The sequence below is a fragment of the Chiloscyllium punctatum genome, chromosome 44 (assembly GCF_047496795.1).
Source record: "Chiloscyllium punctatum isolate Juve2018m chromosome 44, sChiPun1.3, whole genome shotgun sequence".
Taxonomy (NCBI): Eukaryota; Metazoa; Chordata; class Chondrichthyes; order Orectolobiformes; family Hemiscylliidae; genus Chiloscyllium; species Chiloscyllium punctatum.
This window is the reverse complement of record NC_092782.1, coordinates 63,784,951-63,811,823: the sequence shown is the minus strand read 5'-3', so window position 1 is coordinate 63,811,823 and position 26,873 is coordinate 63,784,951. Positions and strand designations below refer to the sequence as shown.

The window sequence follows — 26,873 nt, the reverse complement described above, 5'->3', positions numbered from 1 at the left end:
ATTACAGGCAGTCAGCATGGCTTTGTGAGGGGCAGATCATGCCTCACAAATCTTACTGAGTTCTTTGAGGAGGTGACAAGACAGGTAACGAAGGTCGAGCAGTGGATGTGGTGTATATGATTTCAGAAAGAGGTTTGATAGGGTAGGCTCATTCATAAAGTCAGGAAGTATGGGATACAGGGAGATTTGGCTATCTGGATTCAGAATTGGTTGGCTGACAGAAGGCAGAGAGTGGTTGCTGATGGAAAGTATTCTGCCTGGAGGTCAGTGTTAAGTGGGGTCCTGCAGGGGTCTGTTCTTGGGCCTCTGCTCTTTGTAGTTTTTATTAATGACTTGGATGAGGAGGTTGAGGGGTGGGTTAGCAAATTTGCAGATGACACAAAGGTTGGAGGTGTCATCGATAGTATTGAGGGCTATTGCAGGCTGCAGCGTGACATTGACAGGATGCAGAGCTGGGCTGAGAAATGGCAGATGGAGTTCACCCTGGATAAATGCGAACTAACGCATTTTAGAAGGTTGAACTTGAATGCTGAATATGGGGTTAAAGACAGGATTTTTGGCAGTGTGGAGGAACAGAGAGATCTCGGTGTGCAAGTATACAGATCCCTCAAAGGTTGTTAGGGTTGTTAAGAAAGCATATAGTGTTTTGGCTTTCATTAACAGGGGGTCAAGTTTAAGAGCTGTGGGGTTTTGCTACAGCTCCACAAGTCCCTGGTGAGACCACACTTGGAATATTGTGTCCAGTTCTGGTCACCCTACTATAGGAAAGGTACAGAGGCTTTGGAGAAGGTGCAAAGAAGGTTTACCTTATGAAGAAAGGTTGAATAAGCTCGGACTTTTCTCTCTGGAGAGAAGGAGGAAGAGAGGACACCTGATCGAGGTGTACAAAATAATGAGTGGAATAGATAGAGTCAATGGCCAGAGACATTTCCCCAGGGCAGGATTGACTGATACGTGAAGTCATAGTTTGAAGATATTAGGAGGAAGGTATAGAGGAGACGTCAGAGGTAGGTTCTTTACGCAGAGTTGTGAATGCATGGAATGTGTTGCCAGCGGTGGTGGTGGAAGCAGAGTCATTAGGGACATGCACATGGATAGTAGTGAGTTGAGGGGTGTGTAGGTTAAGTTATTATATTTTACATTAGGATTAAATCTCAGCACAACATCGTGGGCCAGAGGGCCTGTTCTGTGCTGTACTTTTCTATTACTCCACACAGACCCTGTAGAAGACGGTTGATGTCGGCAGGCAGGTGGGAGCACTACAGCCATTTTAAGTAGTTCGGAGAGGTGTGGTAAAAGGGGCATTATCTCAGAGGGCACCCTGTGCACCTTGGAGGTACCACTTAGAAGCTGGTATTTCCTACTTGCTCTCCTCAAAGACTTTAAACACACCTCTCAATTCCCCTCTCTCTTAGGAGGCCATACAATCCCAACTCAGTGACCTCACCTTACCCAGGTGCGATGTCCCACTTGGGTCTTCATCCCAGGAATACACACAGTGAGGCTGCATTCCCATTACCCCCTGATTCCACCCCCGCAGTACAGTATGGCTGAGGGGAAGCTTCATCCGATTCTCGGGGCTGGCCATTGATTTTCCTTCTAGGCCCCCCATTCCCCATATACACTATTCCTGTCTCTGCAGGAGCTGCCAGATCTGCTGAGTAATTCCAGCATTTTGTGTTTTTATTCTTAACATTTGAAATGGGTAAATTTTGACAAACAAAATTAATGTTCATCTTGAGAAATATGGATTAAGGTTGCTTGGCAAAGAGTTTTCAAAGGTAATTTGTATCTGACACATTTAATCTAAATTTATTTGAGGAAGTAATGGACTGTTACTGACAAAGGGAAAGTGCTGGAGAGATAGATTTCCAAAACAAATTTGATCATGTTCCACATTGGAGACTTGTTCATAAAATTCAGTATTAACGAGAATGTGACAGCACAGAGCACAGCAGTGGCCGATGACTTTGCAAATCAGGTGTTTCTTATGTTGGGACATGGCCATTTTTAAGTTTGGATACAAGGTGCTTAACAAAATTTGTTGATGGCAAAGAAATAAAAGCAGCATGATTAACTTTGAAGGTCATTGGAAGTGACTTCAGGACATTAACAAGCCAACAGACCAAGTAGAAATAGTTGGTGATTTAATGCAGTGAACTGCAAGGTGAATAAATGTCTAAAACACATGGGAAAATGCTGTCGGAATTCAATTCTCGTCTGGATTGTACACAAAGCAGCTCACAAACAGGTGAAAATAGGAATAACTAAATGAATAAGGCCATCGAAGGAAACAGACAAATTATCAAGAGATTTCACTGAATCCTGTTTGAAAGTTGACTTGCCTGAAGAAACTGTGATTAATCTGAGAGTTCAACAGAACTGAAATGGAGAACTTCTGATAGTGGAAAATGATAACAAGTAAAACTCATGTCAGCAAATAATTGCACTTTCTGGATGTTGATTTAAAGCTTGCAGAGAGACTTGAGAAAATCTTGTGAAGATTGTTTCAGGTTTTCTCTCCCTCATTTCACTCTGTATTTATAAGAGGAAGAACAGTAAAGCACCAGCCTGTCACCTCCTGTTGTAAGTGTCTGCTGCTTCAGAAGTAGATCAGTTTGGCCTCTTTAATCCTGTTTAACAGGCTGGCCAGTGATAGGAAGGGAACAGGAGGCGACTATGAATCCTTCACTATGTGTGGCTTCCATATCCTGGAGAACTTTGGGATCCAAGCCAAGTGGGCAACTAGCCAATACAAATCTGGGCCAGTCTAAATACTGCACAGACACAACCTAACATTCAATTACTGCTGTGCTACTACAAATCAGATTCTGTTCATTGCAATTGCTCAACAATTTGTGACATTTAACTCATAGAGCCAGAAACTCAGCAAAAATAAAGGTCACTACATGTTTGTGATTGACTGCAATGGTACCTTTCAGTGTTGGTCATTGTTTCATTGTTGCCAATATGGTTACACTGTTCAACCTGTAGAATTCACGCTGGAATCTATAAGACCATCAGATGATCCTTACCTGAAGAGATCCAGATTCAGGTCACACAGCTGAGTGCTATATAAACAGACAGCACTTACACAGAGTATTGAATCTAACTGCTCTGTGTCTAACTGCTCCATAAGGACACCATTCTATGCAACTACATTAACCATCAAATCTCTCTGCCTCAGCTGTTTATCCAGCTCCCCCTTAAATGCATCAATATCATTAATCACAGCCACTCCTCGTAATAGTTTTCCACATTCTTACTATTGAGAGAGTGAGGCTACTTTCATTCAAATCCCTATTGAATTACTTGGTAGCTATCTTACTTATTGTCCATTGTTCTGAACTGCACTAGAAGTGAAAACATTGTGCCTTCTTGAACCCACTGAACCTCCCCGCCCTATTCCACCCACCGAACCCCCACGCCCTAATCCACACACCGAACCCCCACGCCCTAATCCACGCACCAAACCCCCACACCCTAATCCACCCACTGAACCCCCACGCCCTAATCCACCCTCTGAACCCCCACGCCCTAATCCACCCACTGAACCCCCACGCCCTAATCCACCCACTGAACCCCCACGCCCTAATCCACCCACTGAACCCCCACGCCCTAATCCACCCACTGAACCCCCACGCCCTAATCCACACACCGAACCCCCACGCCCTAATCCACCCACCAAACCCCCACGCCCTAATCCACCCACTGAACCCCCACGCCCTAATCCACACACCGAACCCCCACGCCCTAATCCACCCACTGAACCCCCACGCCCTAATCCACCCACCAAACCCCCACGCCCTAATCCACCCACCAAACCCCCACGCCCTAATCCACGCACCAAACCCCCACGCCCTAATCCACCCACTGAACCCCCACGCCCTAATCCACACACCGAACCCCCACGCCCTAATCCACCCACCAAACCCCCACGCCCTATTCCACCCACTGAACCCCCACACCCTAATCCACCCACTGAACCCCCACACCCTAATCCACCCACTGAACCCCCACACCCTAATCCACCCACTGAACCTCCCCGCCCTAATCCACCCACCGAACCCCCACGCCCTAATCCACCCACTGAACCTCCCCGCCCTATTCCACCCACCGAACCCCCACGCCCTAATCCACCCACTGAACCCCCACGCCCTAATCCACCCACTGAACCCCCACGCCCTAATCCACCCACTGAACCCCCACACCCTAATCCACCCACTGAACCCCCACGCCCTAATCCACCCACTGAACCCCCACGCCCTAATCCACGCACCGAACCCCCACGCCCTATTCCACCCACTGAACCCCGACGCACTATTCCACCCACATTTGTACATTAAAACTCTTTCATAATCCTACATCAGCCACGATTTAAATTTTCTTTTCTAGAGAAGGGAAGTCACAATTTGCTCAAATTTCAGTTGTGGTATCATCCTTGTAAGTCTATTTTGTATATTCCCCAGTGGCTTCAGATCCATATTGCATTAATGATAAGCCAATGAAACACATGATCAGAAGTAGGCCATTTAGCCCATCAAGTTTGCTGCACCATTCAATTACATCATGGCTGATCAGATAACCTTCAAATTCACTTTCCTACCTTTTCCTCATAACCCTCAATTCCATTACTGATCAAAAATCTAACTTATAACACAGTCTCTATCATTCACTGCAGGATAGAATTTCACAGATTCATCACCGTCTGACTGAAGAAATTCCTCTTCATCTCTGTCTTAAACAGACTGTCTCTGATTCTGAGATGACACCCTCTGGTCCTGCACTCTCCATAGTGGGAAACTACCTCTCTGTCTCTATCCTGTCAGGCTCTCCAAGATTCTTGCATGTTAAAATAAACACACCACTCACCAATGGGTAGAGGCTGAACCAATACAACTGCTCCTCTTAAGAAAATACATTGCGCCTTCTTGAACCCACTGAACCTCCCCACCCTATTCCACCCACCGAACCCCCACACCCCATTCCACCCTCTGAACCCCCACGCGCTATTCCACGCCCTATTCCACCCACTGAACCCCCCACCCTAATCCATCCACTGAACCCCCATGCCCTAATCCACCCACTGAACCCCCATGCCCTAATCCACGCACCGAACTCCATGCCCAATTCCACCCATTGTACTCCCACATCCTATTCTACCCACTGAACCCCCACACCCTAATCCACCCACTGAACCCCCACACCCTAATCCACCCTCTGAACCCCCACACCCTAATCCACCCTCTGAACCCCCACACCCTAATCCACCCACTGAACCCCCACGCCCTAATCCACTCACTGAACCCCCACACCCTAATCCACCCTCTGAACCCCCACACCCTAATCCACCCACTGAACCCCCACACCCTAATCCACCCACTGAACCCCCACACCCTAATCCACCCTCTGAACCCCCACACCCTAATCCACCCTCTGAACCCCCACACCCTAATCCACCCTCTGAACCCCCACACCCTAATCCACCCTCTGAACCCCCACACCCTAATCCACCCACTGAACCCCCACACCCTAATCCACTCACTGAACCATCTTTGGTCTGCCTCCAATGCCATTAAGTCTTTCTTTAGTTAAGGAGGACAAAAATTGTTCATAGTATTCCTACTGACTATTGTTTTCCTGCCTTGTATTGTTTTAATAAACCCTTCCTATAATTATACTCCATTCCCTTTGAAATGAAGGCCAACATTCTCTTAATGTTTGGTGATTTATGCGTAAGGAACCAAACACCCTCTGTGCTGCAGTCTCTCTCTTTTTAAATAATATTCAGATTGTGTATTATTCCTGTTAAAATGCAAAATCTAATACGTTCTGATATTATGCCAGTTTTTATAACTGCTAAACTACTTGATTTCCCACCTGTTTTTGTGTTATCTGCAAACTTGGCTAGTGTACATTCACTTCTTTCATCCAAGTCAGAACATCTATTGTAAATAATTGTGGCCCTAAAAGTAATCACAGTGGCACTCCACTAGTTTCAAGTTGACATCCTGAAAAATGCCCCCTTATCCTAGTTCTCTTTTTTTTTATTCATTAGCCAATTCTCTATCCGTGCTAACGTACTTCCTCCAAACTACCTGCTTTATCTCATTAAGTTGCTTAATATGTGGCACCTTATCAAATACCATTTGCTTTTCCTTTATCTATCCTGCTTATTACGCCCTCAAAAAGTTCCATTAAAATTGTCAGGGGTGATTATCCCTTCATGATGCCATGTTAACTCTGCTTATGTATATTATACATTTCTAATTGTTCTGCAACTACATCCTTTATAACAGACTATAACACTGTCTGAAAGACAGATGTTAAGTTACCTGGTCTATAGTTACCTGTTTTTTGCCTTAATAATAATTTGACAGATTCAACTTGACTTAATAAAAACAACCTGCTAAGCTGTGCCAAGCATGATTCCTGGAGTAAAGGTACTGACCACATTATCAAGATTTAAAGAGGAGTACCATTTCACCTCAAGGACTGTTGATAACATATAGAGTGGGAGAAGACAAATAAAGGAGAGAAATATGAAAACCTCAGTGAGGTACTGTTTAAAATCATCCTCCTTCCCAGCCGTATAATCCAAGGTGAAATTATGTTGGCACCAGTGAAGTGTTTAGAAACACCGCAAGACTTGTTTACTCTCAGCAAGAACTTTGGCTGAACCCCAAGATATGTATACACACAGACCAAAAGGATCCTCAGTTGTAGCGTTTGCCAAAAATAACTCTAGGAAGGAATCCTATTGTAGTGTCTTGATTATGGGTTGCAATCTGATCTGAGATCTTCCGATCTGACTCAGTCTGGTGAAAGCTGCCTGGTCTCACTGTGCTGGCTGAGTTGTCCTCACAGAGAGAATTCCCTTTGTTACCAAGAAGGGATTAGAAACTTGGACCCAATGTCTGCTGATGTCAGACACACGTCTCTGGTGGTCTTAATGAACAGGCAAGGCTTTGAAAACTAGAAAGGTGGACAGAACAAGAGAAATTCAAGCCAAGTTTACAGCAACATCTTGGCTCCAAGTCTGGCAAAAACTAAACAAAGTACAAATCCACTGGCTGCAGTGTCTAGGTTCTGACATTAGGTGTCAGTAATATGCTTTCAACAATGTGATACAATTGCACAAAGTCTACTGTTTCCAACCTGGGTCCTTCAGAACAATCCACCAAAATTTAGAATACAAAAACAACTGGCCTATTTATCTAGCCTCATATCATTAAGGTGTTTATATATCATGATTTACCCATAAGCAACGACATCATCCAGGAATGAAAGGGTCACTCAGAAAAGATCGTACACATCGTGCATAATTTGAACTTCCCCCAGATTCTTTAATCCAAAGCATTTTGGATTTGCTTTATTTCAAGAGTTTTAAACCTACATGAGTCTTATTTAGAAATTTGTCTAATTTATGGATGACCAATAAATGTTAATCTTTCCAGCTCCCTTGAAAACTGGAATTCTTCCTCTCAGTTCTTGTCAGTTGGACTGAAATCTTTGGGCAGAACCTAATCTCTCACACAGCTGCTGATGACTGAGTTACAGCTCAGTAAGAGGGGATGGCATGTAAAAAAGTCAAAGATTATTAGCAATAGGCCATTCATCACTTCATGGAGGAGAAAGTGAGGACTGCAGATGCTGGAGATCAGAGCTTAAAAATGTGTTGCTGGAAAAGCGCAGCAGGTCAGGCAGCATCGAAACGTCGATTCGCCTGTTCCTTTGATGCTGCCTGACCTGCTGCGCTTTTCCAGCAACACATTTTTAAGCATTCATCACTTCATGCCTGTGTGGCACATCCTGCACTATCACACAGACAGAAAGCTAAAGATGATTGAATGGCAACCCTAGGCTCATTGTCTTGTACATGTTCCACACCGGTGGTTCATGGTCACCTGTTCTAAACACTCAATGATTGGCCATCTGGTGTTAGAAAATATTTGTTTGAGTAGGCAATGTTGATGGTGGTTGACTATTTTTAAACTCTTTTACATTGAGATTAACTTAATGACTTTTCAAAAAGCTGGAACAGGCGTAGTCATACATAGTCATAGAGATGTACAGCACAGAAACAGACCCTTCGATCCAACTCATCCATGCTGACCAGATATCCTAAACTAATCTCATCCCACTTGCCAGCACTTGGCCCATAACATGTTTAGACTCCAAGAGCCAGTTGGTTCAGGATAGAACGAAAGCCAAAACTTAGAATTTTACCAGTGTTTATTGACAGAGTTATGTATTATAAACATGCGTCCCCTACCTCAACAACTACAGTTCAGTCTACATCTGCTACAGGGGCAGAAGTCAATCTGCAATTAAGGCCCTCCAACCGAGTGCAATTAATCTACAACCGCCAGAATGGCCCCATTTTTGGATTGTATAAATCTGAGGTCCAAAGTGTGTAGGGACAGTAAATAAGGGAACAAGTAATAAAACTAACATCCATCCAACAAGCACATTGGCTCGAAAAACCATGGTTAATGTCTCATGCTCGTTCATTACATCTTCTAAAAAAAAAGATTAATTTTCCCTGATTCTCAAACGCAGCTCTGAAAAATCCCAAACATACATTAAACAGTGTCCATTATGTTTTAATAAAACCAAGAGCTGTGTATGCTTGAGATCTGAAACAAAAAGAGAAATTGCTGGAGAAATTCAGCATATCTGGCAATATCTGTGGAGAGAAAGGAAAGCTAACATTTCGAGTCCAGTGAATCTTCATCAGAACTCTTCTTCAGAACTTTCTGGAGAAGAATCATTGGACCCGAATGTTAACTGTGCTTTCTCTCCAACAGATATTGCCAGGCCTGCTGAGTTTCTCCAGCAATTTCTGTTTTTGAGCCAATGTGGTATGGGTATATCATAATGGCAAGCGTTAGACTGTCAGCCAGAAAGCAATTTCACTTGTGTGTTTTTGGTTGTAATTATAGATTTTGTAAATACATTGTCAGATATCAGTTCTGAATGTTCAAGGTGCTGCCTGCATCTACTTGTCAATTTTTGGAAATAGAATTTCTCTCTACTGCCCTCCACCTGTCAGTAAGGTTCATTGCGATGAGGGTCCAGTAGCATCGTGGTTATAGTACTGAATAAGAAATAACGTTTCAGAGCATAGCTCAAGGGTCACAACAAATATGTAACCCAGTAAGAAAGAAGGATTCTTGGAAGGGGATAAGTCAACCATGTGTTACTGGAAAAGCGCAGCAGGTCAGGCAGCATCCAAGGAACAGGAGAATCGACGTTTCGGGCATCAGCCCTTCTTCAGGAAGAAGGGCTGATGCCTGAAACGTCGATTCTCCTGTTCCTTGGATGCTGCCTGACCTGCTGCGCTTTTCCAGCAACACATTTTCAGCTCTAGATCTCCAGTATCTGCAGTCCTCACTTTCTCCCCGATAAGTCAACCTTGGTTAATCCAGGAAGTCCAGGGTAGCATCAGCTGAAGGAAAAAAACATACAATGCAGCAATTGTTGGTCAGAAACCAGAGGATTAGGATTTTTTTTTAAATAACAAAAGATGACTAAGAAAATAATAAAGAGGGAAAAGATTAACTTTAAATGCAATCTTGCAAAAGGTGGACAGGAAGAGCTTCTTTAAATATATTAATAAGCAGCGCGATGCCAAAGTGAACATAGTCCCCTTAGAGAATAAACCTGGGGAAACAATAAAGGGGAAAGCAGGAAATTGTAGAGAGTTAAATACACACTTTGCATTAGTCTTCATGGCAGAGCACAGGAACAGCATCCAAAGCTACTAAGTAATCAAGAGGCAAAAAGGAGGAGAACATAAAAATACCACAGCTGTCACTAACAAAGTGTAAGGAAATATCACGGAGCTGCACGGTGGCACAGTGGTCAGCACTGCTGCCTCACAGCACCAGAGATCCAGGTTCAATTCCCACCTCAGGCGACACTCTGTGTGGAGTTTACACATTCTCCCATGTTTGCGTGGGTTTCCTCCGAGTACTCCGGTTTCCTCCCACAATCCAAATATGTGCAGGTTTGGTGAATTGGCCAGGCTAAATTACCCGTAGTGTTAGGTGAAGGGGAATGGGTCTGGATGGGTTGCGTTTCGGCGGGCCGGTGTGGACTTGTTGGGCCGAAGGGCCTGTTTCCACACTGTAAGTAATCTAATCTAAAGACCAATAAGTCCACTGGATACTAACAGAAGTAGCTACAGAGTTAGTGGATGCACTGGTAGTGATGTTCCAGAAATCCTTAGTGGCCTGAATGGTCCCAGAGTATTGGGATATTGTCAATGTAGCATTTTTATTTAGAAAGGGAAGGAGAAAAGGACAGGTGACTATAGGCCAGTTAATATAGCATCTGTTATTGGGAAATATTAGAGTTCATAATATGATAATGCAGACTGAACATGGATTCATGAAGGAGAAATCAGGCCTAACCAATTTATTAGGATTGTTTGAGGAGGTAACAAACAGGATAAAGGTGGAGCAGTTGATGTAAGAGATTTGGATTTTCAATTATGTTTGATAAGAAGCCACATATTAAGCTAATTAACAAGTGTACATGGGGTTGGAAGTAATATATCAGTCTGGATAGAGAATTAGCTGCAATATTGCAAGTAGACAGTTGAGCCGAGGGACATTTTCAAGATTGTAATTTGTAACTAGCGGAGTGTCAGAAAGGGATCCATGCTGGGGCCACATTATATATCAATGACTTGGACAAGGAAAGCAAAAATATAATTGCCAAATATGCAGACAGCGCAAAATTAACTGGGAAGGCAAGTGGTGAGGATGATACAAAGAGGGATGCAGAGGGATTTCAACAGGTGAAGCAGGTGGGCAAAAATTTGGCAGATGAATGGGGAAAATATGAGGGCCTGGAATTTGGCAGGAAGATGAGAGGAGCTGATTATTACTTAGATGGAGAAAGACTTCAGAAAACTGCAACACGAGGATTTGAGAGTCCTTGTCCATGAGTATCAAAAAGCTAGCATCTGGGCTCAGTGTGTGATAGTGAAGGCTCATGGAATGTTGACTTTTACTTCAAAGGAATGGAATATGGGTGGTGTTGCTAAATCTGTAAAAGGCACGAGTCAGACTACAGCTGGAATACTGTGAACAGTTTACAGCTCCTTCTCAAAAGAAAGATATACTGGCATTGGATAGAATCCAGTTCATTACATTGATACCAGGTACGACAGGGGGACTGTCTTAGGAAGAAAGGTTGAGCGGGTTGGGCCAATTGGAGTTTAGAGGAATGAGAGGCAACCTAATTGAAACACAGAAGAGTCTTAGGGAACTTGAGAGTGTAGATACAGAAAGGTTACTTCCCCCTGAGGGAGATTACTTCCCCACTGAGGACCAGAGGCATCATCTCAGAATGAGAGGAGACACCAGGAGCCAATTTATAACAAAGTTGAGGAGGTATTTCTTCTCAATCCAATTTCTAGTTGCTGTGATTAAAAACAAAAATAACTAAGCACCAAAATTATGTCAAAATTACAACAAAAGATAAATATGTTAACCACAGATTTTGAAAGTTCATGCAAACCTTTGTAAATATAATGCCTTTAAAACTTGATATTAACACACAGTTTTAATGGGAGTAAAACAGGCTCTGACTCTATTTTCCTTGATTAAAATTCCTCACATGCTAAATTATAACCATAGTACAAAGATCATTGATATTGTGGCAGAATTAGATTTTCCCAGAACATTCAATCCTCTATTAGGATCTTTGTAATAAAAGTATAAAAGGACTAGACAGTGTCAAATTCCTGCCCATTGCACATTATGGATACAGGATAACTTTGTGCAGAAAACTATGCGTTTCCATCAAACCAACAGCAGATATAGGATCCAGAAACTAATTTTAAACTGTAAATGATACAAACTACCTCAATAGTCTGGCCAGAAAAAATGCAACTTTGGTTTTCCAAAGTTTTATTGTGTGGGCTATTCATTGATGGCTCCCATTTCAAACATTTACTTACTCCTTTCATATCTGCAGATTCCCTCATCATGTCATTATGTTCAGTTGGGTTTGAACTATCGTAATGTTACTTACTGACGAGTTTCCTGATTTGTAAAGAAAATTTCTTCATTAAATTTAATTGTCAAATAAACATGGTTTCAAAGTAAGCCATCATGATAGTGCAAACAGAAATGTATGTGAACCCTCATTTCAAAAGCCTTTGGTAAAAATCCACTTCTAGAAATGTTTAAAGCAAATGCTATCTAACAAAGAGCAAGTTGAATAATTCATTAAACTAACCATATCAGTTCTCGCTCATTCATCGGGGCCAGGGTCCAGGCACTTTGAATATCAACTGAGAAGCCAGCCATTTCAGTTAGTTAGAACCACAAGAACTTTAAATTAATCTCTGAACATCAGCTTTCAGTATCCCTAATGAATTAAATTTGTCTTATGAACAGGGCATTGAGTTCTGATAGAATTCTGCCAACAGATGAATATAAACAGGGGAGAGGTCCTGATGCTATCCTGGAAAGTAAATATTTGTTTGGAGTTTGTGACAGTCATTTTACACTCTAAATATTCTCAATCTTCTCAGCCTACAAATGTACAAATTAGGAGCAGGAGGAGACCACTGGGAGATCACTCAACAGTTATGGTTTGCAAAATGATGAAAGGCTATGATCACAGGAGGCTTGTTTTCAGAATAGCAGTTGCTAAGGACTTAAATGTATCTTTTAAGGAAATCACATCATCACCTTATAAAATGTAACCATCTAGGAAAATTACCAAATCTCAGAATTGTTCTGGTGTAGCAGGAGACTGTTTGTCTGGCTTCTGAATGACCAGTATGACTTCGAGCCATTTTCCTGCCTTTTCCCCATAACACATTGTTTCTATTTAACTAATCATCTAATATCCTCTTGAATGTCTCAATTGAACCTGTCTCCATCACATTTCCAGACAGTGTGTTCCACACCCTAACTACTCACTGAGGCAAATGGTTTTTATCACCTCACATTTCCTTGTTTCCTTATATCAGTGTCTTCTAGTTCTCAATCCTTTTGAAAGGGAACAGTTTCTCGAGATGTACTCCAAATGTTTACCATCCCTTCCAAGGCAAAATTATTCCAGTACATAAACTACAACCTCTACCATCGGGGAGAAGGTACAGAAGCCTGAACACACACTGTTTAGTAACAGTTTCTATCCTACTGTACCTGTGTTTTTGTTTTTGCGGCTGTTTACCTATTATTTACTTATCTATGCTATTTAACGCTGTGATCTGCCTGTATTGATCACAAGAGAAAGCTTTTCACTGTGCCTTGGTACAGGTGACAATAAATTCAATTCAAACCTCAAAACTAGATTGCTGTCAAATTATGGAGATTTCCCACTTATATGTAGCACTGTAATTCTTCCTTCAATCAAGACATAATAGTTCCTTGACCCTACTGATTCCATGAGAAAGAAGGTATTGTGGGATCAGGTGCTGGGAACTGAGGTGGGCCAAGTGGATAAAGTGTGTAGGGGGGACTGTTTGGGTAAGAGTGATCATAATTTCGGAGGTTTGGATTAGAAGCATAGAGTCATAGAGTTGTACAGCATGGAAACAGACCCTTTAGTCCAACTCATCCATGCCAACCAGATATCCTAAATTAATCCAGTCCTATTTGCCAGCACTTGGCCCATATCCCTCTAAACCCTTTAAATACCCATTCGGATGCCTTTTAAATGTTGTAATTGTACCAGTCTCCACTACTTCTTCTAGTGGCTCACTCCATTCACCCACCACCCTCTGCATGAAAAAGATGCCCCATATTACTCTTTTAAATCTTTCTCCTTTAACTTAAATCTATCCCCTGTAGTTCTGAACTTCCCTACCTTGGGAAAAATGACTTTCGTTATTCACCCAATCCATGCCCCTCATGATTTTATAAACCTCTATAAGGTCACCCCTTAGCCTATGACACCGCAAGGAAAACAGCCCCAGCCTGTTCAGCATCTCCCTATAGCTCAAGCCCTCCATCCTTGGCAACATCCTTGTAAACATTTTCTACACTCTTTAAAGTTTCACAACATCTTTCCTTTAGCAGGGAGACCAGAATTAAATGCAGTTTTCCAAAAGTGGCCTAATCAATGAGCTATACAGTTATAACATGACATCTCAACTCCTATACTCAATGTGCTGACCAATAAAGGAAAGTATATCAAATGCCTTCTTCATCACCTTGTCTCCCTGTGATTCCACATTCAAGAAGCAATGAACCTGCACCCCGATGTCTCTTTGCTTGGCAACATTCCCCAGGACCTAACTATTAAGTATATAAGTCCTGCCCTGATTTGCCTTCCCAAAATGTGGCAACTCACTTTTGTCTAAGTTAATCTCCATCTGCCACTCTTCTGCCCATTGGCCTATCTGATCAAAATTTCTTTGTAAGCTTGATAACCTTCCTCACTGTCCATTATACCATCTATTTTGGTGTCACTTGAAACCTTACCAAATATTCTTCCAATATTCACATCAAATTTTTTATATAAATGACAAAAAATGGTGGATCCAGCACTGATCCTTGCGGCACACCATTGGTCACACACTCAAGTGAGGAACAAATTCAGGTAGAACTTCTGAACTGGAAGGGGATTAATTGCAATGGGATGGAAAGCCAGGATAAAATGGTACCAAAGACTGAGAGGAGAAGCTAAAATGGAAAAATGGATGATCTTTAAGAAAGTGATATTTGAGTTATAGCTTGACACATTCCATCATGTGTGTGAAAGATGATGGTGCCAAAATTAGGGCACTTTGGCTGATGAGGAAGATAGAGTTTATGAAGAAACATAAAATCAGCAGGATGCATCTCAGGTGAATTTTTCAAATAAAAACTATAATTGGGAGGAAAGATGAAGTTAGCAGGACCTTGGGAGAGTAGTTATTAACTTATATGGGGTCACGAGCTTCATAAATACTGGCCTGGATTACAAAGATTGGGAGGTTATATTGAATCAAGGTACATCCTGATTGGTATATTGCACCCAGTTCCGGTCACCACACTTTAGGAAACATATGAAGGCCAGTGGGAGAAGACAGAGCAGGTTTACCAGGATGGCTCTAGAGTTGGAAGGGCATTTAGTAGCAAGCTTAGGTTGGAAAGGCTGGGGGCCACTCTCCTTGCAGGAGATGGGATCAGGGGAACATCATATAGATATGTGCAGGATCATGAGATGTTGAAGTAAGCTAGGCAAGGAAAATCTCTTCCAAGTAGTTGATTTTACAAGGACTAGAGGACACAGATTTCAAATTTTGAGCAAAGTATGCAGGGAAAGTGTGAGTAAGAACATTCTTTAACAGCGAATGATAAAGGCCTGGATTGTTTTACCCTTGAGGCTGGTGGATGTTGAAAGAATCAATGATTTCTAGAGGTAACTGGATGAGCAATGTGCAAAATAAAGTTACAGGCTGATGAGGATTGGGCAGGGGAGTGGAACTGTCTGGATATATCCAAGGTATCGAGAATGACCTCGAGGGCCAAACGGTCTCCTTCTGAAGTGTAAATTACTCCATGTCACTACACCATTCACTTCACTGCAAAAGAAATATTAGTGCTGTTCATGACTGTTTATGTTCAGATGAGTTTTACAGTGAACTATATAAAGTGGTCACTGTTGAAATGTAGGATTTGAAGCAGCCAATTTACAGACAGCAAGTTCCCACAAGCAGTAGTGTGATCACTGTCATAGAAACACAGACACATAGTGAAGGGGTACAGGAGTAGGCCATTTGGCCCTTTGAGCCTATGCCACCATTCAATATGATAATGGATGATCATGCAATCTCAGTATCCCATTCCCACTTTCTCACCATACCCCTTGGTCCTTTTAGCCCCAAGAGCTTTGTTCAGCTCCCTCTTGAATATATCTAGTGAGCTGACCCCAGGAGTTCAGGTTTAAAACATTTAAAAGCTTTGTTGATGCAAAATGCTGTGCGGATATGCAGTAGTGACTGACTCAAGTGTGCCAACAGAACAAGTGTGCCAAAGTAGAACTTCCAATGTACCAGCATTCATGATGGTTCAGTGCCTATTTGATATGATCTCTGTGATAAATGGGAATGATCTCGAGCATAACCCAAGGAAATTGATATTTTGTTTTTGGAATGGTAAAGAAATAAAATGAATTTAAATTCAGGCAAATAACCCGAGTGATGTTCTCTGACCTTTCTGATGTTTTTGTTCAGATCATCCAAGTTGAGTAGGAAGATGTGGTCCTTGGCTCCTACCAACAATCTCCCTCGCTCCTCATCAAGCAACAGGGTCTGAAAATCTAAGCCTTCTGCCGAGCCGAGGAATGGGATGCAGCTGTTGGAGACCAGCAAATCTGTGAGAAAAGAACAAGAACGCTTACGTTATTGAAAATATTTCCAAATCCCTCCTTTGTTTCTTTGATATGTACAGTAGCACAACATGATCACAGCTGGTAGGTCTGCCAAGGTTCCATTTTTAGCAGCTCCTTATTTGCAAATCTGAACAGATATGTTTTTCTGACAAGAATGAAAGCTGTTACAATCAGAAATTGTCACACATTGTCCAATTTGAAAATACTCAATCCTGTTGTTGGTGTCTCATTGGAAAAAAGACATTCACCTGTTGGCGGTTAGTTTTGTGGGCCAGCAGTTCTTGCCTAGAGGGCAGTTAAGAATCAATCACTTTTCTGTGAATCTCGAATCACATGTGGGCTACAGCAGGTAAGGATGGCAGTTTCCTTCCCTAAAGGAAATTAGTGAGCCAGATTTTCCCCCTCCCTCCTGACAATGATTTCACTGTCATCATTAGAGTCTGACTCGCAGACATTTATTGAGTGCCAATTCCACCATCACCAGAATTCAAACTCCATCCTCAGAGCATGGCTCAGTCTCCAGATGACTTGATCAATGGCAATTCCACTAAACCATCAGCACATTTTGATAGGCTTGATGTCTTTACTCAATTTGGAAACAAATCTTTGTGCAGTGATGATACATGATATTTTTGATGGCATCAGTAATTCAGTCACTGACTGAGACACTATACGGAGTAACTCACATCGGATTTACGATTGTTTTGGCCTTGCCGTGATATTTCTCGTAGTCCTACAAAGAGCTGGTCGTGAAGCTGTCTGATTCAGAGAAACCATCTGGAGTCGTGAAGGCTGGAGCTTCGAGAAGGTGCAGTGATACGGTGGTATTCTGTGTAAGACAGCCAGAGCCATTTCCCTGGCAGATGGGATGGACTCACCATTTTGGATTATGTTGTACACAAAACTAGCTTCTGTGTATAACTCTCAAATCTAGAAAGAACATCTCCTTTATAGAGATGCTCGGATCTGACGTTATTTGAAATGAACACTTTTTCAGTTATTGACTTTTTTAATCAGTAAATCAATACTGAATGATGTCAAACCAAGTTATCAGTTGGTGGAATGTCTAACTTCTGACAGACTGCTGTTTCTTAATGATGAAAGGACAACAGAAGCTGTTACTTTCTCTCAATCAGTAGATACAGTGGATCGGACGTTATGTCTGTCCCATTTAATCTCAGCTAATCAGAGCTGAATACACTGCAATGTTTTATCAACTGTTTTCCTTCAATGTAAAATGTCCCCTTTCCTAAAAAGACCATTTAAACATTTCAGTGTGCTTCTTTATTATGTGTTCCCGCTACAGGAGGCCTCACTGTTGTTTTTATTTCAATGCTGATTGACAAGTCCGAGTGGTCAGAGTCTCAGCAATTAGAATTACAGCCAATTGAAAGAAAAGCAGTGATTCCCTCACTGGAAGGTTTAATGGGACTATTGTCCTGTATCTGACATGGGGATATCAGGTATTCAATATCAGCTCAGATAAGGTTAACCTATAGAGCAATGAGTACAATACCTGTTTCCTTTCCAAATGACAGTGGATGTAAGATTTCCTGTGTCTTGTTTAGACCCATCAATCAGTATTGCTAACCACTAAGTTGAAAAAACTTCAGTCAAAATTCATTTTAAACTATGATTCAAATCAGGAGTTATATATAACCTGTATCAGCAGAACGTTTGGGATGCTGCACTGCTGTATTGCTGCATGCATTGGATTAGAATGTTTGCTTCTTCCAAGTCTCAACAATAAATGTCTTCCTGCTCCGAGTAGATAGGGAACTTCCCCTCCTCCACAACGGTGTTCCTTTCCATTTGTTGTTTCTTTCCATTCTTGCCTTGCCATCTTACAGCCTTCAGCAGATTCCCTGCAATGCCCCCAATGCAGGGAGCTTGTGCTTAAAGGAGAACAACCGAAATTCTGAAAATGCCTTTCCTGACCTCACAATGCACTCTCGTGTTTTACAGCTTTTAAAAACTCCTGTATGGGATATGGGCATCACTGGCAAGCCCTGCATTTGTTACTCATCTCAACTTGACTTGAACCAATTGGACTCAAGCCAATTAAGAGTCGGCCATATTGCTGTGGGCCTGGAGTCATATGGAGACCAGACCAGGTGAGGATCATGATTGTGTTCCCTTATGGACATTAGTGAACTAGATGTTTTTTTAATATACCAATGTTGAGACTGGCTTCTCATTCCAGAATCTTCTTTGACTTCAAATGTCAACACCTGCTATGGGTACAAATCAAACATGTGGCAAAACATCAGTCTGGGCTTCTGGATCCAGTGACATTACCACTACATCACTGAGTCCCCTCAATGAAGAATTTTTGAAGTCACTATTGTAATGTGGGAAACAACTAATTTGCACATACCCAGGGTCCGACAAACTATAATGTGTTAAACATCAAATCTGTTTTATTATGAAAAAGACAATATGACATACTTGCATATACTGGCAGCAACATCCCATCTGAGCTAAATCAAAACTGAAAAAACTGTGGATGTTGTAACTTAGAGACAAAATCAGATGTACTGGAAATGCTCAGCAGATCTGGCAGCAACTGTGGAGAGAAATCCGAGCTAACATTTTGTGGCGAGTGACCTTTCCTCTGTTCTGAAGTAGGATTACTCTACCCAAAACATTAACCCGATTTCTCACCGCAGAAGCTGCCAGACATTGCTGAGCTTTTCCAGCAATTTCTATTTATGTCCCGTCTGAGCTGCTCTGAGGGTGTCCACTCGCTGATCAGTGTGCTGCTCTGATCCCAGCATTGATGGTCAGTTTTAGAAAGTCACTGCCACATACGGACCTCTGAGGTTCCCACACAAGAAAACAAACTGAGAGGGATCATGGACAGAAAGCTCCCTGTATGAATGAACAGGGGCCCATTCTTTACACAACAAAATAATATATTCATGCACTGCACCAGTTTCTACTCATTGGAATAGGAGATAGTCTTGACCAAACTGTGTCAACTAGGCGTATTTAAAATTTAAACAAAACATGGCAGTTAACTGTCGATTTTCATTTAACTGGTGCACTCACCATGGCAAAGCCTCTGTTAAGGAGAGTTCAATTGCCAACTAATCTGTCCTCTCATATGGTACAAGTATTTGCTTTACCCTTGAATGTCTATTCATGCAAATGGTCCTGATGAGTGCAAAGTAAAACGTTTCAACTAAGTTTGTCATTTTCAGCAGGTTCTTTATGGCCAAATAAAAGTTTTTATGATGTTAGTTCAGAGACAACTATTGACCAGGACAATAAGAAGGAATTGCATAAATCTCATTTGAAACTGTGCTGTGATTTCTTGCATGTTCAGCTGAGTGGGCAGACAAGTCTCAGTTGACATTTCTTGATGCAATGGTCCCCCTGACAAGATAGCATTGCGCTAGATGGTAGCATGGAGTTTGATTTTCTGAGCTCAAGCCTCTGGAGTTGGACTTGCAGTGATTTGAATGAGGCTAATCAGGTGGACCTCATAGAACATGAGTTCCCTAATTGGGGCTATTAATCTAGTCCAATCAGGGAGCCCTGGCTGACAGATACAAACAGGAGTATCAGGGGTTCTGCTCACTCTCGGAGCCAGCTCCGAGTTAGTTGGGACAGTGTGATGTACTGTGCATGTGCAAATAAAGACAGGCTTGGTGATGAGATACTGGCCTCTGTGGAGTCATTTCAGGACTCATTTTCAAACACAAGACCTAAACTTTCCAACTGCAAAGCAAAATATATACTCACTACCCCCCTTCCCTCCATAACCTCTGATAAAACTATTTCTGAAGGTTTTGAAGCTCAGTCAAACATTAGTTATGGCCTCAGCATCCCCAGGAAATGTCAATGAAGCTTACTGAAATTGAAAGAAGAAATGAGGACGAGAGTGTGCTAAGCTATACCAAATAACTTGTCAATTGATGCATTCCAGTTTTGTTTTTAAGAATACCTGATAGGTACAGCTACATTTCTTTAAGTTAAAACTTTTTAAGACTTAGTAACTAAAATAACTTCAGACCATGATTCAAAAATAGATCTCTGCACCATTTGAAAGTTTTTATAGCTCCTCCATTAATTCTCAGTTCCAACACAGCAGGTCGAATCCATTGGAACACTGAAAACGAGGTCTGTTTGAACTCAGCGCGAGTTGTAAATGATTCCACGGAGTTCTACTCCTGTGTGAGTTATGTTTCTGTCTGGAGAAAATGGTCAGAAATCACACAACATCAGGTTACAGTCCAATAGGTTTGTTTGAAATCACACACTTCACTCTGAAAGCTTGCGATTTCAAATAAACCTGATGGACTATAACTTGTTGTCATGTGACTTCTGACCTTGTCCACTCCAGTCCAAAACCAGAACCTCTATAAAGAACAGGAGTGGGATAATACACCCAATTCACTTTTTAAAGACCCCAATTTTGCAATAATCCAGCCCATAATCTTTACTGAAAGAAAGTGTTTCCACTGTTTTCAGCTATAAGTTCAGTACTGGGAGAGACGAGTCTCTACATTTTAGTCCATTCTTAACAGGAATCAATCTGAATCAAACAGCTCGGCTCTGTGTGACCTCCTGCCTGAAAGCCTGAGCCTTATTATTCCAGACAATAACTGCACTCCTCTTTATTTGGTCAATATATATTTAGAACCCTGCATTTCTAATATTTCATTACTTTAATTATTAGTCTATCGAATTCCAAGCACATGTATGTGCCAATCATATTATTATTACTGATATTGTAAAAAAAGTCAAGATAATTAATAGCTTTGTAATTACAGTGAATTTAATATGCGAATGAAGGATTTGACATGTTGCCTGGGATGCATTTGCAAATGTTTAATTCCTTATATTTAATCCTTACAATTTTTTACACTGAAAGCCTGAGAATGATTTTGGAAGGGAAACAACAGGAAAAGTGCTGATCATTAACTACAAGGTATTTTAATTTCTAGGATAGAGACAGTCACAGTGTGTGTACTGTAGACTCCATGGTGCTAATGTTGAAGGGCAATTTGACATTAATTAAGAGCAATATCTTCAAGTTCTTCTTTGACCCATAAAAAATGCAAACATTTAAATCAGCACATTGCCAAATAGTTGTTGAAGAGATGGCAGTTCAGAATTTTTTTACATAAAATTACCCTATGAAGTCATTAGGGTCTTTTTTAAGCTTTTGGTCACATCTGTCAAAACCTACTGCAGATTAACAACTGATCAAAGAATTTTGTCAGTAACAAAATTAAGTCAGATCCCAGGATGGTAACAGGCTTCCTGTTACATTTATCACTGACATCTGGAGTCATGGTCAGGGCTGTGGGCATCTTGCCTTCACCGATAATATCACCTTCAATCAATCTTCACTTTCTCCATACACTGATGCTATTGTACAAACAAAAAATGTAAAGCATTGAGCAAGACGGAACAATATTGAACAAGATGATTTTTTTTTCCCTGCTAACTCCGGGTGCTGGCTTGGTGCCCAGCTGAGAGCCACATTTGCAAATGGTGCCACGAAAATAAGAAAAAACAAACATTGTCACATTTAGTCGGCGTTTCAATTGAAATGAACCCTGGCTTCACATTTGTATTTATTTATAAGTGTTGCAGCACATTTCAGACATTGAACATCTGAAGACTTGACACTTACATCGCATTAGAAGGCAATGCCATGACAACCTTTACAGCAGAGAGCTCAGCTACTTTCAATTTACTGAAGTGATCACCCTGTAAAACATGATCCCCAATGGGCAGGCAGTTACCTGAAAGACTCTCGAAAATTAGAGTCTTCAATTGGGAAATTCAGTTTGCAATCCCATTCTCAAAATTTACACAGACTCTGGCCACAGAGCAGTCATTGGAAATATTGGTTGGTCTGCTGAAGGATAGAGGGAAACGATTTTGCCCAGTGTCTGGTGTGCGGAGTAGGAATCATGAAGAAACTCAGGGCTGGTCTGCCATATCACTCCATGGAACAACATGGATAGTTGTTGCTGGAGTTCAAAAGGGCATGGCATTTATTAAGCACAGCAGTCAGACAACGCAGACTGGATCTAGGCTGGAGAAAAAGGTAAATAAACAGAGCTGCTGTATAACAGTCATCTTTGAAAATCTCCAAGTGTTACCTCCTATAAGGACTGAATACAAATGGCAAAAAACAGAGGAGAAAGGTCCAGTCTGATCATGCAGTTCTTCCGATAACACTTCGCTTACAGAGGGTCTGTGGCTATTTGCAAAGGAAAATATTGCTTGGAGAAAGATGCCGCTCATGAAAAGAACAAAACAAAAATGACAAACTGCATTTCAAATGAACATTCTGTTTTTTTGTACAAGATTTGATTAACTCACGCACAAAAATAGCAGTTTATATTATAGTACTTACTAATGCAGAACAATTACTCCGATTAACAATTTTAAATATAAATTTTAATTGCTCTTTTTGAATTTTCTGGACAATTCTGACAGTGGATTTTTGAACTGGCTCAGATGGAGGTGACAGCATCAGGGAAGGGTCAGCTTCAAATTGCTCCAAATCTGACTTCATCCAATACAAGTGATGCGTGAATGAAGAGGCAGCTCTTTCATGGGAAGTTTGAACACTTAATTGTTCAGTGCTTGCCTGAATGCAGCAGAAATAAATGCTAATTAGTCCACAAGCCCCAAGAGTAATATTATTTATCAGTAACAGTTACCTGATCAGATGTCTACAAACCCAGCTTGACGTTTAACTTTTTTTTGCCTTGTGCTACCAGTTACATCAAAACAACAAGACAATAGATAAACTAACTTGTGTAGTGGTTTGGAAACAGCTGCTTATTGACCTTTACAATTCTGAGTATTAGAGATGAAAAGGGAAACTTGAACAAGATACTGCCATAGGACACAAAAGGGGCTGGAAACGATCGTATCCTTCGGGCTGTGTGCCACTGTGCTTTACAAAGAATGGATGTCATAAATCAAAACAATTCAGAGTGGAACATGGCGCATGCTTAAAAAATTACACCCTTTCTGTATTGTTCAACTTTAAATATTTAGCCCTTGGTCTACATACCTGACGTGGAATGTATTTTGCAAGCATTATGTTTACTACTATCATATGGAGTTGAATTTTCTGGCAAATTCAGTAATTTTCAAAATTTACAGAAAAAAGGTTTGAATATTTGAGAAATTCAAGTAAGTGATGGGGCAATGGCTTAAAGCTATTGAGAATGGAGAACACATGGTAAGGCAGACCAGGAGCAGAGCAGGATCAAGGGGAAATGATTCTCATGGTCTGATTAATATGAACTAAAGGATCTTCTCTAACTACTAGGCCACTATAATATTTCACACGTTCACAGGTACTAATTAACCATTGTGACAGTTTTGACGGATGAAAACATGAAATTATAAAACCATGCCATATAATTCATTTAATGTTTTCTACATAAATAAAGATTGGGAAATAAGGTGTGGATTCATTGAGGACAGTGCTCACAGTTTGGTTACTATGGCAACAAGGTAGGAAACAGCAACGGAATAGTAGAACCACCCTTTCGAAAAGCAATAGATGAGGCTGAGTAGTAATTTCAAAATTGTGATTGAGAAATATTTGCCAGACAATGGCAGAAAGGATCTGGAGCAAAATGTTAATTAGAATTGGGATACACACCAGCCAACGAATAGCAGACAAGGTGAAGGAGCTGAAAGGCCTACTCTAGTTGCTATAACTCTAACAACTCCAGACAGTCCGAGAGTTATGAAAAGTAAAGGTGAGTTAGTTTTTAGTACTGATTTTAGTGCATACATTTCAAAGCACTTAACCACTAGAGGTACAAATTTGGAGCAAAATAGAAATATTTACAGACCAGAAGCCCCATCATGTATGTGCGAGCTGAGATAGAACAGTCCGGTCTAATCCCAGACACCTGTGCTTGCTCTCCTGCCCTGTTCTGATATTTCCAGTTCATTTCTTAGAGCTTTCTAAAAGCAATGAAGCTTCCTGTCTCTCCCACTCTTTCAGGTGGTGAGTTTCCAAATACTCCCCTAACCCTATCTGCTGAAATAGATTCATCATATATCACTCCATCAAAGCCTTTCAGAATTTTATACGTCCCAAATAAATGACCTCTCAGCTTCCTCTACTCTTTCATCAAAGCTTAAATTCCCCATTGTGCACTTTTAACAAATTCAACTCAAATTAAACAGTTCATTGTTATAAGACCAAATAACTCCATTAGTTCCCTCCATCTTGAGACAGGTCTGACCCAAAGCATTAATCATCTCTTTCCTGTTCACATTGTGTGGAGGTGCCGGTGTTGGACTAGGGTGGACAAAGTCAGAAACCACATGACACCAGGCTATAGTCTAAAAGGTTTATTTGAAACTGCAAGCTTTCAGAGCTTGGAACCTGACGAAGGGGGAATTCAAGCTCACGTTCCTGAAATGTATTGCTCTTTTCCATCATCACCTGTCTGACTGACCACTGTTGTAACTGCGGCTATAAGAATGAAGCTACACAGATTATGCATCCTTAGACACCGAGCCATGTTCGAGATCTGTCTAATGGAGTGCTACTCTTCCCTGAGCAGCCAGTGCAGCATAACATCCTGCCACTGTTCAGGACTGACTGTGGCCCACACCTTAGACTGTACTAATATGGAACCGCTGGCTCTAAATACCTCAAGTGCCTGACTGGCAGTGTCCAAGTCCCTGGCCTGAGACTAGGCACTGTTTTTGACTGATTGTGGTGGGACCCCTGACTGATGACAGTCCCCTTGACTTGACTGACAACTATTTCCTTAGACCTTGAGACATGACCACCTGCTTGAAGCACATTCAGTGCGGTCTCCTGGGAAAGGTGCTGGCACACAGTGTAGATATGAGATGTAGGTACCACAGTGCTGACAGCACTGGTAAGCATGACAACCAGCTTAACTTTGTCTCTGCCTAAAAGGCATGACAAGACAGAAAGATAATTGAGCCCGCAAGATTGGATTAAGGCAGCAAGGTGCCAACAGAGAGAGCAGAGATATCAGTAATCCAAGTTAATGCAAAGGGAGTGTGTGCTGAGACAGCCAGCTAAGGACCTGGAGGTGAGGCCAGCTCTAACCCATGAGATGGGTGCATATGTCTCTGTAAATGCAGCCTGGTAGCAGCATAGCAGTGTAGGGGGTCGATGTACTCCAAAGTGCAGCATTGAAGTGGAGACCTATATACCAAGTGACTCAGATGTGTCATGATATGGTGAGGATGGTACATGTCCAAAGCCAGCCTTTGATGACAGGGGTAACAGGAGCTCACTGCCCATGGAGTGTGCCCAGAGGTGTTGGGAACTATTACTCAAGATGGAGACCAGAGGAACAAGTATTGAGTTGGGGGCACTTTCGTGTCAGGAATTCTTGGTGTCTGGTATCTTTCCATCACTGGGACACCAACAAAATCATATAAATCCGACAGTAATGCAGGAAATTAGGCTTCTCACCACTCACCAGAAAGATTCTCAACTCACCAGTTGAACCTTGGATCCAAAACCAGACCATTTCCTCTCAATGTCAAGAGTCTCATTTTTCCACTTTCACCATATTTTTCCCAACTGACTTGCCATTACCCACATCATTCAGGGTTTGAGAAGATCTAGTGCAAACACAACAAAATATTGGCCAAATGGTTGAAATTGCGCTGGCAACCCACCAATAAAAATGGTTCGTTCACCATTGACTGGCCAACTCAATGTAAACATGTCTGATTTTCCTGTTTGCATTTCAGTAAATTCAATATAGGCAGAGACTTTTCTGAGTGTTTTAATTCAAATATCTGTGCAGAAAACTAAAATATTGATTTTGAATTTATACTTTAGTCAAACTTGAGGAAATATACCCAGTATTAATGGGGATGTGGTGGGATAATGGTTATATCACAGGACTGTTAACCCAGAGGCCGATGTTAATGCTCTGGGAACACAGACTTGAATTCCAATATAGGAGATGGTGAAATCTGAATTCAGTTAATAAATTATAATCTAGTCTAATGGTGGCCATAATACTCCTGTCTCTTGTTGTTAAAGGCCATCTGGTTCACTAATGCTCTTGAGGGAAGGAAATCTGCCATCTTTGTCTGATCCGGCCCATGTAACTTCACACCCATAGCGATGTAGTTGACCCTTAATTTCCTTCAGAGATGGCCCATGAAAGTCACTCAGACAATTAGGGATGGTGTAAAAATGGGGGCCTCATCAGTGACACCCAGAGTCCAGGGAAGAAGAAAGGAAAAGATGTCCTGAGGAAGGATTAGCAGAAATGAATCACAAGGTAAAACCTGTCTGCATTGCCCAAATGGGAGAAAGTGAGCACTGCAGGAGGTCAGAGGCGAAGAGTGTGGTGCCGGAAAAGCACAGCCGGTCAGGCAGCATCTGAGGAACAGGAAAATCGACGTTTTGAGCATAAGCTCTTCATCAGGAATTGATCAAATGCCAAATCAAAATGTCTCAAGTGCTTCACACTGTGATCTACCCACATAAGAGTGCACGTTATACAAAGTGACTGGTT

The 26,873-nt window shown here is 41.6% G+C and overlaps 1 protein-coding gene across 8 annotated transcripts in view; it reads right to left on the bottom strand.

Moving 5' to 3' along the window:
• The window catches only part of sema3d (sema domain, immunoglobulin domain (Ig), short basic domain, secreted, (semaphorin) 3D), a 361,202-nt gene that overhangs the window by 185,116 nt on the left and 149,213 nt on the right, over positions 1–26,873 (bottom strand). For all 8 annotated transcript variants that reach the window (XM_072563088.1, XM_072563095.1, XM_072563087.1 and 5 more), the window contains one exon: positions 16,172–16,332. In XM_072563088.1, the coding sequence (XP_072419189.1) occupies positions 16,172–16,332 (161 nt within the window). The remainder of the gene's footprint in view (positions 1–16,171; positions 16,333–26,873) is intronic.